Below are 16,505 nucleotides of genomic sequence, written 5' to 3'. Positions count from 1 at the left end.
ATATCTGTGGGTATCAGGCTAAGTAGTAAATGTGCATGTGCTTATATAAATTACAGTACTATAAAACAGTAACTATTAAGTTGCATAGGCAAGAGTTGAATACTTTTATTATGCAAATCTTCACCTCGCCTTTGCAGTTCAATGCATACAAGTTGCATCTTTCTAAACTAAACCTTGTTCTGTACTTTTGCTTGAATATGAAAGCAAATGCAATATCATCTTGGACTCCAAATACACAAGCAGAGAGAATTAGAGTTGCTATGGGAATCACAGAGCGAATGTTCTACTAAATTACACCATTTGCCCATGTGAGTAATGTCAAGAGTGAATGTCATTTGTTATTTCTTTGATTTTGTTGTTGTTTTTGTTCCAAATCAGAAAAATATTAATGATGCAAACATGGCTCCTTTTTATTAAATTTTTCTCAGCCTGTAGTTTAGTAGTAATTGAATATGTGGAAAGATGTTCATTTTCAATCACTTAAATGGCAATTTTATAAATTAAGGATAATACATTGATGATAGCTACATTTGGAGGCTGCTGCAGCATTCATTTTCTAAAGCAGTTTTGGAGAAGCTAAGATTACTGTTTTTAGTTTTTAGAGCATTTCATTAAATTTTAACCAAACAGAAAGCTTGCAAAGGAGCTTAAGAAATGAAATTTGAGGGGAAGTCAGTCTTCATCTTTTTCATGCCTTCAAAATTCTCAATTAATGTTGAATATAAAACAGAATTCACCTGTTCTGTGTGAAATAGGGCGTACCCTATCACATGCTTACCTACATTTTGAAAAGCAACCAGGCTGTTCTCTTTCACTAATACTGCAGTTGTTTCAGAGTTGACAGTTTGGAAGTGAAGCTTTGAAGATAGCATAGTTCTGTAAACCTTTTTTTTTGAGATGAGAGGATGGCACATCACGCCTAGTTGTTTAGCAGCCTTCCTTTCAGTGCACATTTCTGGCTATCTGGTGCAGCAGTGATATTCACAGCTAGTCCTAAATGAGACCAGGTTCACTTAATTTCTACAGCCGCGTTTATAACGGCAGTAACTGCTTCCAAGATACACGGGCTGTTTTGTTAACCTACTTAAATGCAATTTTTATTAAATTAAGTAGAAGATGTTTTTGAGTGTTCTCAGTGATGACTATGTAGTGTTAGGTGGCTGGCCAGTTTTCAAATGTTAATTACAGAAAGTACTTACGTTAATGACCTCCAGGAGAAAGTAACCGTAGAAATGGCTCATATATTTTGTGTAGTTTTCAATTTATGTTATTATATGCATTTTGGAAGGACTTAACAATCTTCAAATTCTTGTGTTACACCCAAGTTCTGCCTGCTGCACAAATAAATGCAGGACACATTTAGATTTTACAAGTGGAAGGTGGTAAACACTGTAGCTCTCATCTTTAACAAAGATGTGATCAATGACATTTGAGAGATTTTCATATGATTTCCTTCACTTAAGTTTGGCTTTGAGGTTTTCAGTGCCTTTGGAACTTCTGTATGTTACACTTAAAACTTTAAGAAGCTGCTTGCCCGCTTCCTGCTTACAGGAACTTTGTGTTACATCTATTAGATATATACTTGTAACTGATATATAATACAATAGAAAAATGGTTCCTGTGGTTGTCTGGCTCAGGAAACATCGTCTTAGATTCTTTTGAGTACTGCTTAGTGTGTTCTGATAATGTTTGCTAACTTCTGGGCTGACTGCTTGCAGTTTTTCCTCCTGGAGATTCCAACTTATCCAATTGTTGGTTTTTGGTAGGTCTAGGCTGGTGAATGCAAAGCATCTGAATTTGTTTAAAAGTTGCAGTATAAGTACTATTGTTAGTACTTATTACTAAATTACTATTAGTGTATTATGGTGTCACAGACTGTTTCAAAACCATGGCAGTGCATGCTGAATTACTTCAGTGCTGTTAAGTTGATGATATCAACTTAAAACAGTTGACAGTCTGCTTTGGGACAGTGGGATAAGGCCAAGGATGGATTTACTGTGCTTTATCTCTGTGTGACTTGTGCTTTATCCAGGGCTTCCCGTCTAGGCTTCAGGAATAGCAGGTTTAGATAGCCTTGACAGTGACAGTTGACTTGCTTTTCAGAAAACATGAGCAGAACAGATTGCCAGATGGGGAAGTAATACCTACTTTGAAAACTCATGATTGTTCTGCTGTAAATTGTCCCACCTAAGAGTTGTTTAAAGAGTACTTCTTAGTAATTATAAGCAAATCTTGTTGTCTGCTGCTCCTGCAGTGGCTCTTCATGGGCTGTGCCTCCTTCAGGCCTCATCTACCTTTGCACTGTGGGCTCCTCCATGGCTGCATGTGGAGATCATGTGGTGCCCATGGGCTGCAAGGGGACAGCCTGCTCCTCTGTGTCCCTCTCCTGGGCTGCAGCGAAGTTCTGCTCTGTGCATAGAGCACTGCCTGCCCTCTTTCAGCACTGACCTGGGTGTCTTCAGGGGGTCCCTTTTGGGAGAGCTGGCTCTTAACTGACATGGGACAGCTTCTGGGCCCTTGCCATCTAAGCCCCTTATAGACACAATGTAAATCTCCACAAGAATTACCTGTATGGTGTATTGGGCTACTCTGTATCACCATAAGCATTTTGTACATTCTGAGGTGAAATGGAATGTTTGTTTTCTTTTAAAATCCAAAATTGTTCGTTAGTGATGTGTTCTGAGGGAATCACCTTGCTTAAAAATCCATCTCTGAAATGTATAATTTATCTTCTAGAGCAATGCAGTGTAAGTTACCAAAAATAGCTTCTGTGAATAGTATGCTATACATTGACGAGCTAATGAAATATTTCTGTGATTGCTGATGTTGACTTAGTGACTAGCAGCAGCCCTTTTGAGTACTTAACAGACACAAATGTGCCAGTAATCAAAATATGCCTTCCAGTTTTGTGCTGTAATATTAACTGGTCCTTATTTAATGTAGGAGAAACTGATGTTCAGAAGAGCTCATAGGATAACGCATACTTGTGAGTAACACTTAATGATTAAAAGTAATGACTTTCCTCACAGATTTTGAGTCAATCCGTGTAGTGAAATTAAACAATCTAATTTTCCACCAGAAGCTTTTCAGAAGCTGTGTTCTCAGTACTACGTTCTGTGGTTTAAAATATAACAATGCGCTTTCTGTTTGGCTGGATGGCAGCCAGCTGCTGTCCAAGATTTACATGAAATTGCAGGCTTCTTCCTTTGGCTTCTCAATTTTTGGTTCTTGATCACTGGAAGCAATTCAGGTGAAATAAATCCTCAACAAAACAACACCAACCTTTGCAGCTGCTACCTGCTTTTACTTTTCTCTGTTCTTTTTGCCTCAATATCCTTGCGTCCTGCTACTCTTGAGTTATCTTTAGTAGCAAATGTTAAGTCTCAGTAGGTGACTGTTAATATGATATGGTTAATCTAACAGGTATACAAGCAAATATTCAAGGAAGGAGTTCTTAAGATAGCAGGGGGAACTGAGTATTTACTATGTACTAGTTGTAGTTTTCTGTTCAAGCCTTATGCTGGTAGCGAATGGAAGCATTACCTGTAGATGTATAGATTATCCAAAGGGAGCTTAAATACAACAGGCAGTGAAGAAAACCAGTCCTTATTGCCATAAAATAGATCCTGATGCTGAGACGGCTCCCTCCAGTGGCAAGATGGCCTTTGCTAAATTTAATACTTAGTGTTTTGGGGAGAGGAAAAAAAAAAAAGCATAGCCCACTCACCCTGATTTCTGGAGAAAAACAGTGCTCATTGATACTGTCTGTCTGAATCATGTTTTTTTTCACTTGAGTGTTTATTACAGAAGCCAGATCTTAGTAAAGAGCTTTGACTTCTCACCCAAAGTCTTGCTTAGTGTCTCCTTGAAACATTCTTAAGGTAGCTGACACTATCAGAGGAATTCTTTTTACTCCGGTTTCTAGTACTTTGGTTTATTTCTAAATCTTCCTCTTATGCGAGGAAAAGTACCTGAAGTGTATGTTGGCTTAGAAGGGAGAGCTATTGTCCTCTCTTGATCTTAAGGAGGAAGAAGAGACTGAGAATTGGCAGTTTTTTTTTAATAGCTCAGTAGGGAGCCAACAGAGGATAAATATCTCAGGATGTTGATTAGGATGAAAAGTATTTCCTCTTTCCATCTTTCACTATCTTGTTTCCCAGGTGAGGAGTAGGACAGACAGTATACAGAAAGCATGTACTTAAGATTAAGTCTGGAAGTGTGATCTTAGCAAAGTATGGTAGTAAGTTTGCCTGAGAAAGCAAAGGAAAACACCTGATACACCCAAGGAAGTGGGCTGTTGTACTGAGATTTCTGGTAGCATTCATGGGGATTCTGCCAGAATTGCTGAATTCTCTCTGTGAAGTTGCACGTATGTTGCAAAGGCTGTGAATCACTCCCTCCAGACCTCACTTTTTTCCCCCTGAGATCTGTCTTTGCACGTGGATAGTAGCAGAGTTTCCTGGAAACTTGGAGTATTTGCATTCAAATGAGTCCCAGAGAATATCAGCTGTTATAGTTTTTCATATAGTTCTTAGTACTTAAAGATGAAATCTGTTGAGAATATCCTGTTTTTATTTTATTTATTTATTTATTTATTTTCTGAACACAGAAATGCTTTTGTAGAACAGGTGGCTAATCAGCTCCTTTTCTTGCTGAGCTTGTGCCTGTTTTAAAACACTGGAAGAAAGGAGGAGGAATGTAATATGTGCCCAAGTTGCAGTAGTCTGAGAGTTTGTCAGGGAAGAGGATTAAGAGGATTACTTTTGCTCCTCCAGTGCTGGAAGCAATGTTTACAGCTTCCAGATCAGTAACCAAAAAATAGTCCTGTCTCCTTCCTCACTCTGATATCCAACAGCCCTTTGGGCTTAAAAAAAGAAGGTAGTAGTATGCAGACCTGCTAAATACAGTCTGATTACTGTAAATGTACAATTAACAGCAAATTAGCTTGAATATGTAATTAGTAAGTTACTGGACAGGAGGATAGAGAGTAAAAAGTCTCTAGATAATCGAGTAATTAATCATGTTTTCAAAAAATGCGGTGATATTGTGTTATATGGATGTATAGCAATTGACCAGGTTACAGAACTTAAAAATATAAACCATAGATTGAATATGTCATGCTGGTGAAGCTTGGAACGTAGGAATATTTGGACTGATTAAGCAGTCAGTTTTGAAAGTGAATGGCAGGTGATGACAATTAAGAGCTAGCTGCTCCTTGGAATGTACATCTGGTGCCACAGTCCCTGGTAATATCATAGCCCCTGCTGGTGGTTGCCAGTGGAACAGCGTTGTCATCGCTGGTAACAGCAGACTGGGAAGAGTAGTTAAGGCAGGAAGCAACAAAGTCATTCTGTTTCTTACTGGTTATCTTAGGCTCTGCTTTCAGAATTGGTCCAGTCTAACAACATTTGTTCCTCTGTTTTTTAAGGGTTTCCTCAGAAGGAACCACCCTGTGGAGTGCACTGCAAGAAGACTGAGCAAAAGAACCAAAACAAAACCCCAATGGAAATTATGCTTTGTCATCTGAGACAATAGGATACGTGGCAACTGGCTTTTTAGTTGTTCCTGTAACAGATTATATGAATTTCTGGTTTGAGAAAATAGAGCAAAATAACAGATGGAAGTAGGGAGGCTTGTGCTTTTTGTTTTCATTTTTATTTTTATTTCTGAAAGGAAAGAAATATTATTGTGGAAAAAGGAGCAAAGACTGCAAGGAAAACTTGTCCTGGTGGTTAGCTGCTGTTCTGATTGGCAGAGGTGTAGTTCTGTTTGTTCTGTCACTTTTTGCGCCCCTGTCTGCAAATTACATGCCAAGTGAAAATTAACTTGCTCCTTTGAAGCTTCTTTGATAGGATGTGTGTGTCTAAGCCTTAATAACTATTATATAACAGAGTCATTCCAGTTTTACTGTTCATTGTTTGCATCTTCGAAATAATTGAGGTCAAGCTGGTTGATATCCTGAGGTAACAATAATGGAGAATTACGTGCTTCTTCTTTGTAAGGGAAGGGAGTATTAATCAAGAAAGGGCAGTTGATATGGATGTCATTATCCTGTTCCATCTTTCCATGATGCTTTTGGAATATGTCACTTAGTGTTCTGGGATCCTTTTGCAAAATAGTTTTTCTCATTAGCATAACAATGCTCACAGAGGCTGTTGTGGGTCTTTGTCCAGATTGAAGCTTTGTGGGAAGAATTTCTTAGTGTCTACAGCTCAAGAAAGCCCCCCTACTGAGTTGTTTATTGTAAGCAAAGCATACACATCTGTTAATTGTAAAGCAAGCATGTCTGTAGTCATATGGTCCTGTGTACCTTTTTATACTAAACAGATAAACAGATTCAGAACTGAAAAGCAAAATGTTCCTTAATAAGAGATTGGTGTTACATATTGCAGCGCCTTTAGCAGCAACTCTCGTATATAATTCTTTTCACGTCAGCTATATATTAAGCTCTAACTTTGCCTTTCTACCTTGCATACCATTGATGAAATCCCACTACAATAATTGCGGACGTGACTTTAGTGAAGAAAAAGGGTAAACCTATAAATCCTAGTCAGGGAATCTTTCATTAAGTAGGAAGGTGCACGTATCGAGTGATCTTGGGTAAGTTTGAGGAGAATTTTCAGAAATTAGGACCGGGGCTCTTACTCTGCAGTGGCTATAACTCAAAATAAGAACATATTGAATGGGGAAAAAAACCCACCCTAAACTCCATGCTTCTACTGCAACTGTAGAATTTATCTTTATTTGACAGATATTTCAGTAGGGAGATGTATACTTTCTGAGCTGGTGACTGGCAGCACTGAATTCTCCAGATGTGGCTGGAAACAAGCTAAAGAAGGACGTAATATTTGTTGATTTTTCTTCTTTTTTTTGCATGTATGTTTATGCTCATTTTCAGAATAAATAATTGAAAATAGGACAGCTTTGTGGAAATACGATGTGGGAATTGTGAAGTTGTGCTGAGATTTTAGCCAATGTGTCACTTCAGTGACTGGTATGATTACTTTGGTGACATTGGAGTTCCATGTGTTTGTCTTACATTACAGTATATATCAATATCCTTGGTATATGAATCTCTATATTATGCTTTGATAAGAATTTGTTGACTGTTCTAAGTCATAATTTTTGTAATATGATGGTTCGTGTTGTTATTGATGATATCTGGGTCGAGATTGTTGATGATGCCTGGATCAAGCCAGGAGTTCTTGCTCAAAGTCAGAGTTAAAAACTTTATTAGGGTTATGTAACAATCTAATGTGTTTGATTTACAGTATCTTCGGAGGTTTCTGTTTCTGTGCTCAGAGGTAACTTGGCAGACAATGTGCTGCTAGCAGTAGTATTGCTGACAGCACAGAGAATACTGAAGCAGAGAAAGGGTGCTGTTAACTGACAGAGCAAAGTGAGTCCTCAATGAATGGCACTACTTATTTTCTTGCCATCCTTCACGTGGCCTTACATGATGAAGGGAAAGTGTATGCTTGCCCTTGGAGGTAAAATGGCTGATGTCAGTCTTTGTTTCCTTCAAGGAGCTTGAAATCACAATGTCTTAAGATGCTGAGAATGCTTGCTTGCTGGAATGGTTATTTGCTTCTTCTTTGAGTTCAGTTTCTGTTCTTGTCAGTGCACTCAGCATAGCCTTTTGTATCAGTATATTTGCCACAGTGCAGGGAGGCCACGGGAAGTGTTCTTACCATACGTCAAAAAAGTAATAATAAAAAACCTGATGAAGTTCTTCCTTTTTATTTATTTATTTATTTATCTATTTATTTTAAACATTGTGGTAGCTTGAACAAAAGGAACTTGAATCTGTTGTTTACAAATCTTTTCCTTTGAAAGCTTTGATCATCTCAAGTGTAGTTTTTTGGTTTTTAGTGAAGGTATTCTGTTTGGAAGATACTGTGTTTAAGACACTTTACTTAGCAAAGTGCATCTCAACACTCTGAATTTCCTAGAATGCATCTAGCTTGCTTTTATAGTCAAGCATTTTAGCATTACAGACTGCCTTTTATCAAACTGTAACTTTGCATGGCAACTTCTTTCATATCTATAACCGGGTTATAACTTTCTTGTCGTCAGTGATAGTGTCATGCTGGTGTCCTCAGGTGCTCTGATCTGGCTGGGTTAGTATATACTTGCATCAGAGGAGAGATGATGACTGTTGTGTTAAGTGCTGCATGTGTGTAGAAGAAGGAGAATGAAGACAAATTAACTCCAGATTGAAAGCACCTACATTGAAAAGCTTTATTTGTAATTTAATGGATTTACAAATAGTTGCATTAAAGAAAGATCCACATCGTCTCATGAATCTTGTAATAATTAAGCCAGATGTGTTTGTCTAGGCTTGGTTGGAATCAGTGAGCTAGTACAGGAACATTGCAGTTAATGTGGTGAATTGCATGGTAAATGGGTTCAGTGCTGACACATTCTGTAGTCTCAGTGTTGTATGATTCATTCATGTAACTGAAGGAGCTGGACTTTGATTTATCTCCGGTCATGTTTAGAGTTTGAACTTTAGGCGTGAGATTGAATTTGTATGCTTCATAAACCTATTAAGCATTCATCTTCAAGTAGCAGTTTCTTAGATTATGTAAAAACATCAGACTTAGCAAAATAGACTCTCTGAGAAGGGAGGGAAGGGAAATGTAATAAGAGGACTTTCGAGGAATAAATGTCATGTTTAGTTTAAAAAATCCTCCTATAGGAATGCATAGAGATGAATAGAATAAATGCTTTTATCTCCTGTTGGAAAGAATGACTGGCACGGGATTATCCTTTACTTTTTTGAAAGCTGATTTTAAGATGCTGCATTCTGTATAAAAGGACTTTTCTCTTGTATCAGTCTGGCAGAGGATGGGTAGTTTATTTCTGTGTCCACCTTTTAGGATCATAAACTTGCAATTGTACTGGAAGTAGAAAGATGAAATCTTTCAGGAGAGGGAAGACAAACACATGGCAGCCATTAATCAGTATGGACTCTCACAGGTAATTGAATCTTGAGTTTATATTGGTAGGTCTTGCACCTGCAGGAGAAAGGAATACTAAGCAACCCAGTTCATGCTGACTGAATTGTCTGTCTGATAGTATATACTCTTTCTGCTGTGTATTGCCAAAGGGTGAAGAAGGGAAGAAGTGTGATTCACCGTCACTAAAGAAATTTTGCGGTGGCTTAACTAAAGTTAACTGTCTGAGATGAGGTGTATAAACTCTGTCCCATTAGGCACAGGCTGGCAGTATCTCGGTGCATTAAACAAAAAAAATCCAGAGTTAATTTGCGTTTTGGCCCAAGTAGGTATGGTTACAGTCATGGGTATGATTATTTCAAAGATGCTGCCAGGTACAGCGTGATACATAAAGGTGGCTTCTTACTTGAAGGAAAGGTAAGTGAAATAAAGAGGCCTGTCATCGTGCATGTGCAGTTTGCTACAGATTGTGAAAGCAGAATTTTTATTAAGCTCTTTCTTTTGGTTATAGGAATGACTTTGGAAACTTGTCAGTTTATTTAAGAACAGCCTACTTTTATAATGTATTTTATCTGCACTACTAGCATGCATTTTATCTTCATCTGGTTTGTTCAAATCTAGAAACAGACTAACTTTCTCTCTGACAGCTGGTATTCATATCTGACAGTAAATAAGTATTCTAAGTTGCATCCTATGGTAATGCTTATAAGCTTCCAAGTCACCGTATTTTTTAAGAGCAGTTCCTTACTGAAGCATGAGAAATGAAAAATATCAGTTCTTTAACTGTGATTAGATGTTTTATGTAGGAAAGGAAGAAGATGGATAGTGTATCTTCCTTGGGTGTCTCAGATCATATACCAAGGAAAGAAAATGTAAATCTAAATTAGTAATGGAGAAGGAGATAGAAATTTCATGTATTTCCTTATGAAGAATTCCAGACAGTGTGAGCCATTATTTAATCTATAGTAAACCAACTATTTTAAGTGACTACTTTTTCTACTGTAGTCTTGATGGTTTGCTAGGCCTAGTGGTAGTCTCAAGCCCTGTGTTTTTGTAAGTTTATGGTTTGTTTGGACCATAATGTTAACGGTCATTTTAGGCAGCTCTTTACATTTAGTCATCGTATGGAGCTGTAAGAATTTGACAGCTACGTAGTGATATTTCCTATGACATCAGATGTTTCTGTACCTTTACAGATGATGAGCCAAGTTGAGGGACAACAGAAAAATCTTGTACAAGCCATTGAAGCTCTCCCAAGTTCTGGCCCCCTTTCTGCCTTGGATCAGGACTTGCTGCTTTTAAAAGCTACCTCTGCTGCCACCCTGAGCTGCCTTGGAGAATGCCTGACTCTGTTACAGCAAAGCATGCATCAAGTGGGCCAGCACCATAACAGGTCTCTGTCCTCAGGTGAGCATAATCTCTCCCGTTTTTCTTTTTTTGTCTTAGGTTTTTTGTTTTTTAAATTATTATTTATTATGGTACTCAAGCAGCAAAATGCACCATCCCTTAAAGAAGCAAGCTGGATGGAGCAACTTGTAAGCTTCTGTAACATCAGGGATCTGGTCTTTTAATCTAAAAAATACCCTGCAAAATCAGTTGGAAACAGAAGAGGGGATAAAAAGATGTTATCCTGAGTCTTCCCAGGGAAGTTAGATTCTGAAGACAGCAAGGCAGAGAAGGGATGGTAATAATAATGACAAAAACCTGAAGAGATGGCAAGGAGAACAGGTATTTAAGCCTGTGTTCTTAATGACAGTGCAGAACCTGCTTGTGGTTTTTTTTGTTTGTTTTTTTTTTTTTTTGTTTTCTTGTAAAGAGTGAAATCCCAATATGAATTTGTTTGATAAAAATGAAATTGTTTTCTGAAAAATCATATTATTAGTTTTTCTACATGGAAGGATCGTGGTCAAGCAGATTTTATTCCAGTCAATGGTTTTATTTAATTCTAGGAAGAGATCTTGCTGCTATTTAAATATAGATATGTATTTGGCAAATTTTTATGAGCCTAAAATGTCAAACAGTTTGATACTGCATTTAGATATACAGGCATGAAGCTTATATAGCTCAGTTTTTTTTTTCCAGTTCACACAGAACTCTGTCTATAACATAAGAAGACCTTTCTGAAATGGTACTTGTTACTTTCTAATTGCAGTATCTAGCTTAAGTGCAGGAGCAGGAGTTGGTATAAGAGGAAGAGCAACGGCAGAATTCTGGGTATTGGGGCTCTGTGTGTTTTCTGTAGGTGAATCAATAACAAAATCCAACTTCAAGTAGGAAAAAAAAAAAGAAAAGCAAAAAGGTGAAACATCCTTACTTTTACAGTAGGTTTGCTACTGGGCAAATATGCCTTCAGAGCCACTGAGACCACTGGTTAAGAAGCCAAGCCCTCTATAGAGTTCCCCTGTGGGGAAAGTAGAAGTATGGATCAGTAGAAGTATGGAAGTATAGAAGAGGATCAGCTGAGAAGTAGGGAAACAACATAAAAACGGTTCTTGGTGAGGGAAAAAAAGGGTTAGAAACTGTTACACCTATAATGTGGCATATTATGACTTTCCCTAATCCAGTTTCTGATATGTTTCATTGGGGAACATGGGGCAGGAACAACAAATTTTATTTTCTACATTTTGGTTTTAATTTAGAAAATTTGTGCACATCTACATAGTAGCGATAAAGGGCATTTAATAGGTATCTTTGATATAATGCCATTTCAAAACAGCATGGGCTGTATCAAAGATGAAAAGCATCCTTCAAAGTGAAGTCAGTTTCCAGTTTCAAACTCTCTGGATGTTGTTTTTCATGTTCATGTGATCTAAGCAAACTGTCAGAGATAGATGACTTAAATTGTTCTTGCTCTTGAATTTGTGTTTAAGTAATGTTCTTTTAAATCGGTGTTTGTTTTGACTTAGTAATGATTTTTGCAGTTATGTGCACAATAATGGGGAAAAGCTGTTGAATTTCTTTATTAAACTTATTTTAATCTCTCCTCTAAAAACCTTTGGAAGTCACTATTAGAAAGTATTTAATATTATCTAATAAATGCGGCTGTTTGTTTCTTCTTAGACTTTAAACTTATAGGAGAATTCTTTCAGGAATTCTGTAGCGTTTGTTCATACCAGCATCTTCAGAGTAACAGGACCTGGATGTAAGCAGTTAATTCTTCAGTGTGTAGGTGTGCTTTCCACTTGGTATGTAATTTAGAGAGAGGGAAGAAGGGGGAGAGGAGGTAACTAAAAGCTGCTGAAATATTTAGTCTATTCTCTCTAACTGGAAGTCTGCAAAATTATTGTATTTTTTCCCTTTTCTTTTCCCCAGGACTTATTATGCAACACGGTTGCCTTAAAGAACCTGGCCTGAAAGTCTTGATTACTGATTTTCCTACGCTTAATCTTTTTCAGATGTACTTTGATGGACTTAATGTTTCTGCTGAGTTGGTGGAGTTTGAGTCATCAAGGCTACATAAACTCATACCTAATCAGACTAGTGCCTTTAAGTAATCCTCTAGGAAACTCTAATTCCGAGAGATAATATATTTCATTTTGACTGTGTCCTCCCGGCATTTTTTTTAATTGCATATCCAGGAGGAGCAACCAAAGAATAACCTTTTTAGTCACCTCTTGATGCTGCTAGGTGAAAATCACTTCTTCCTTTAAAAGCCTCGGGTTCCTCTGATAGGAAGTCTAAAATACCTTTCCTATATAGAATCATAGAATCATAGAATTACTCAGGTTGGAAAAGACCTTGAAGATCATCAAGTCCAACCGCAGCCTAACCAGTAGCCTTAAAAAACAACCAGGAAACAACACCACAACAACAAACCTCTGCTAAATCATATCCCTGAGTACCACATCCAAATGGCTCTTAAACACATCCAGGGATGGCAATTCAACCACCTCCTTGGGGAGCCCATTCCAGTACCTAACCACCCTTTCTGTAAAGAAGTTCTTTTTAATATCCAACCTGAACTTGCCCTGGCGCAACTTGAGGCCATTTCCCCTTGAGGCCATTTCCCCACATATGATTGTGATTGCCCTATGCAATGTATTGCCAAATGTTTCCACTCAGATGCTGTCTGATTACCTGCTAGATGATGTCCAAGATAATGCTGAATAACTCTTGTGAGAAGGCAGTGGGTATCCTGGGCTAGGATCTCCAGGCTTTTGTATAGATGCACAAAATAGGTATTTGATAACGTACTTGCATCTAGCCTACAGTTCATGGAAATATTTCAGCGAAGCAGAGCAGTATTGCTCATGCAGAATGTGAGAAATAAGCAGTGACTTAGCTTTGCTGAATTTAACTTATCCTTAAGGTTACCTTTACTTCAGCATCAGAATCTCTCACTACTATGTTCTGAATAAGGAGAATTGCCTGAAGAGTAATACATATCTATTTTCTGAACTTTACTCTGCTTTTGTTCTTGAAATTGTTATGGCCAGTTACCTAAGGATTGTTAACTTTTCCTCTGTGCATTGCCTTACAATCTTAATTCTTCTACAGCAAGGACTTAAGGTAGCTGAGTTTCTGACATAATACTGAGGAACTGCAATCACGAAGTTATTTAGTACTTGCTACTTCAAACAGATTTGTGGGCTGTTACTGTTTAAAAGAAAAGAATCTCCTCTTTTATTCTAATTTATTTAGTGTTATCTTTTCCAGTAGTGTGAGTAGAAGGAAAGCATTTTAGCAGTCCATGCAATAAAATTGCATCCAAAATCTAGAACTGTGTAGGTCTTGACTTGAGATATCTTATGAAATTGACATAGAATAGTTTAAGGAAAATTTTCTGCTCTTCATTTTAATGTTTCTCACAAGTTGTCCATCACATAACTCAAGTCTACAAGCAGTTTTGAAGATTAAACTGAAATCTTCAATCTTTTTTTGAAGGGTAGTCAACACATGTTTTAGTCTCGCTGTAAAGATTGAAGGAAAGGGTTTTGTGACTCTCTTTTTGGTAGTGCTTGATTTTTGGAAATGTATCAACAGGAACAGTCAGTGAAAGAACAATCCTGTCTGTTTCTACTTTTGAGACAAAATAATGGCAAACATGCCTAGCTGCCTTTATTAAAGTTGTGTGCATTGATCAATGGCTAAGTTCTTTGTAATTATTCTCTTTCACTGAAAAATGTGCCGGGAAAGTGTGTTATTACTTCAAATTGTTGATTACATATCAAATGGGGAGAGAATTCCATCTATACCTACAAGTTTTGGATTTTGGGATTCTGTTCCCTTTGTAGGGAGGAGAAATATTTCGAAGATTTCTTACATGCTATCTAGCTCCAGTAATTGGAGGAGATGGTTTGAGATACAGATAGATAGATACAGATATCTAGAATATCTAGAAGACTAAGGCAGTGGGGATATTCACCACAAGGGATCCAGTGACATCTTGTTAGTAGCATGACCACCCCCGTAAGTCAGCTTGAATGCCCAAAATGAGCAACCAGCTGAAAATGGTTTCTCCTCATCGCCTAGCCACATATGTTTCTTTTTGTGCTGTGCTCATGGTAACCGTTAACCTCAAAAGCTTGTCAAGCAGGTTGTCTCAGATGGGTGCCACTGAACAAGCGTAGAGCCAAAAATTGTTCCAGGATGTCACCTAGCAGAGTAGTGTGTACTACTCAGCATTAAGTGCCATATGACAAGATTGAATTTATTTAGTATGCAACAGGAAACAGATGGCTTTCAAAATAAAGTGACAGAGAAGAAACTTCTATCTCTATTTGAAAATCTTTGGTGTTACTTTTTTCCTATTGTGCAGCCTTTGGCAGAAGAGTATCTCTAGAGCCTGATGACTGCTGTAGTTAATGTCCTTTCTTCTATACCAAACTAAGAACGCTGCAAATTTGGGTATTTGTTTTAAAGCTAATTTATCACCTTATGTTGTGCTTTAGGCCTGTTCTTTATTTTAATATTATTGCAATTGGAATCCTGCCTTACAGTCATTGGCAGTGAGTACAAATATGTCCCTTATTTTAAACTAACTTGCATCACATGTTCATTTACTGAATAAAGCATCTACCAGACAGGAACTCCTTCATAATATTTTTAAGTTTCACTTGCCTGCTTTTCTGAATAGCAAATGTAATGTTTCTTATTTTCTTCTTTTTTGAGGGGTTATTTTTGTTCTCTTTTCTAAAAACAAAAGCCAAAACCCAAACCCTTCTTCGCTATCTATTTTTCTGGAGTTCACTTGGATGTGCAAATGCTACTTATTTGGCTTCCATGGCAACAAATGGACTGAAGGTGATTCTGGAGTTCGAGGGGGAGGGGGCAGAAGGAGATGTACTTTATTTCATCATATTGTCTGGTTCTTCCTTTTGAGAAAATAATTGGCCAGGAAAGACAAAATCCAGGTGCTTTTAACATGGTGACAGATGACAGCTATGGATTCTCCTTTAGCTGAAATGTCAAGAGGAGAGAAAAATGACCAAGTAGGGGAATCCTCCTTCTTGCTTAACACCTGCTATCCCCAACACTCCCTCCTGCCCCCCAGCCCTCCCAATTCCTGAAGGTGCCAGGAAGAATAAAATTATTACCTGTGTAAATTAAGTAAATTCCACAGTCAGTCGTGTCTCCTTTAAATGTATCAGTGCTAGACTTGCTTCTTCTGGGACTAACAAAAACAATTTGCTCTTCCATCTATATGCTAATACATTATTCCTTACATGCTCTTCTTGCTTTGCAAGATAACATTGTTTTCTAGTTCCAGCCCAGCAGGGACCAATTTTGGTCTCTCCTTCAGTGCTAGTGTAGAATTCTTAGGGGAATATGTATTACAGTGTAGTTACAATGTATTGAAAGAGTTTCATCAATAGTTGTTTGTTTATGATTGTGCTAAGGGAAAATGATATGATTGTTGTATTTTTTTTTGTCTATAAGCCAAGAGCAGAGAACTTAAAGTTTCTGTTGTTATAGAATTGATGTAGGCGCTAAGCGTATTTCATACATCAATTATAATAAAAAATCATAGTTTGAAGGTCCACTGGAATAAAAAAAAAAAAAAAAAGGAAAAGAAATTGATAGTGCTTAACTGAAAAATCTCCTCCAAACCCCTTCAATACTCTGTATTGTGCCACCTGAAATGGATGATCTTTCTGAACTGCAGCATTGCTAAAGGGAAAGAAGGCCTGGTTATGTCTGGGTGCTACACATAGCTTATCTAGAAATGTTCTTCTCTGTTTTGTTGGAACTTTTCTGCTGCCTGTTAGTTACAGTAGAAGTTGGTGTTGTTTTTCTGTACTTTTCGTGAAAGCTGTCATACTGTGTGTACAAACACACTGAACTGCCAGAGTAATTGGGCTTAGAATTCGCTTTCTCTTTTGGAACTACATACCCGATGTTGTACAAGTGGAAGAAATCTAGTTGATTACACAAATATCATATTTAATACATCTGTTCTAATTTCTGCATTGCTTGCTATAGTAGTAGATGTTTTGCTTTAATTAGCTTAGTGCTTTTTGTATCCTCTAACTTTCTATATGTAGAGACTGTATTCTTACCTCACTTGGTTTTCAGACTATTTCTAATAGTCTGTGAGGCCTCATC

At 37.5% G+C, this 16,505-nt stretch overlaps 1 protein-coding gene across 1 annotated transcript in view; it reads left to right on the top strand.

Annotated features, from left to right (window-relative positions):
* OSBPL10 (oxysterol binding protein like 10) overlaps positions 1 to 16,505 on the top strand; it is a 110,532-nt gene that overhangs the window by 53,628 nt on the left and 40,399 nt on the right. Inside the window, exon 5 of the mRNA XM_072327474.1 lies at positions 10,157 to 10,367. Coding sequence (XP_072183575.1) covers positions 10,157 to 10,367 — 211 coding nt within the window. The remainder of the gene's footprint in view (positions 1 to 10,156; positions 10,368 to 16,505) is intronic.

The sequence above is a fragment of the Excalfactoria chinensis genome, chromosome 2, assembly GCF_039878825.1.
Source record: "Excalfactoria chinensis isolate bCotChi1 chromosome 2, bCotChi1.hap2, whole genome shotgun sequence".
In the NCBI taxonomy this organism is placed as follows: Eukaryota; Metazoa; Chordata; class Aves; order Galliformes; family Phasianidae; genus Excalfactoria; species Excalfactoria chinensis.
Note: the sequence above shows the minus strand (reverse complement) of the source record. Positions and strands in the feature narration are given on the sequence as shown.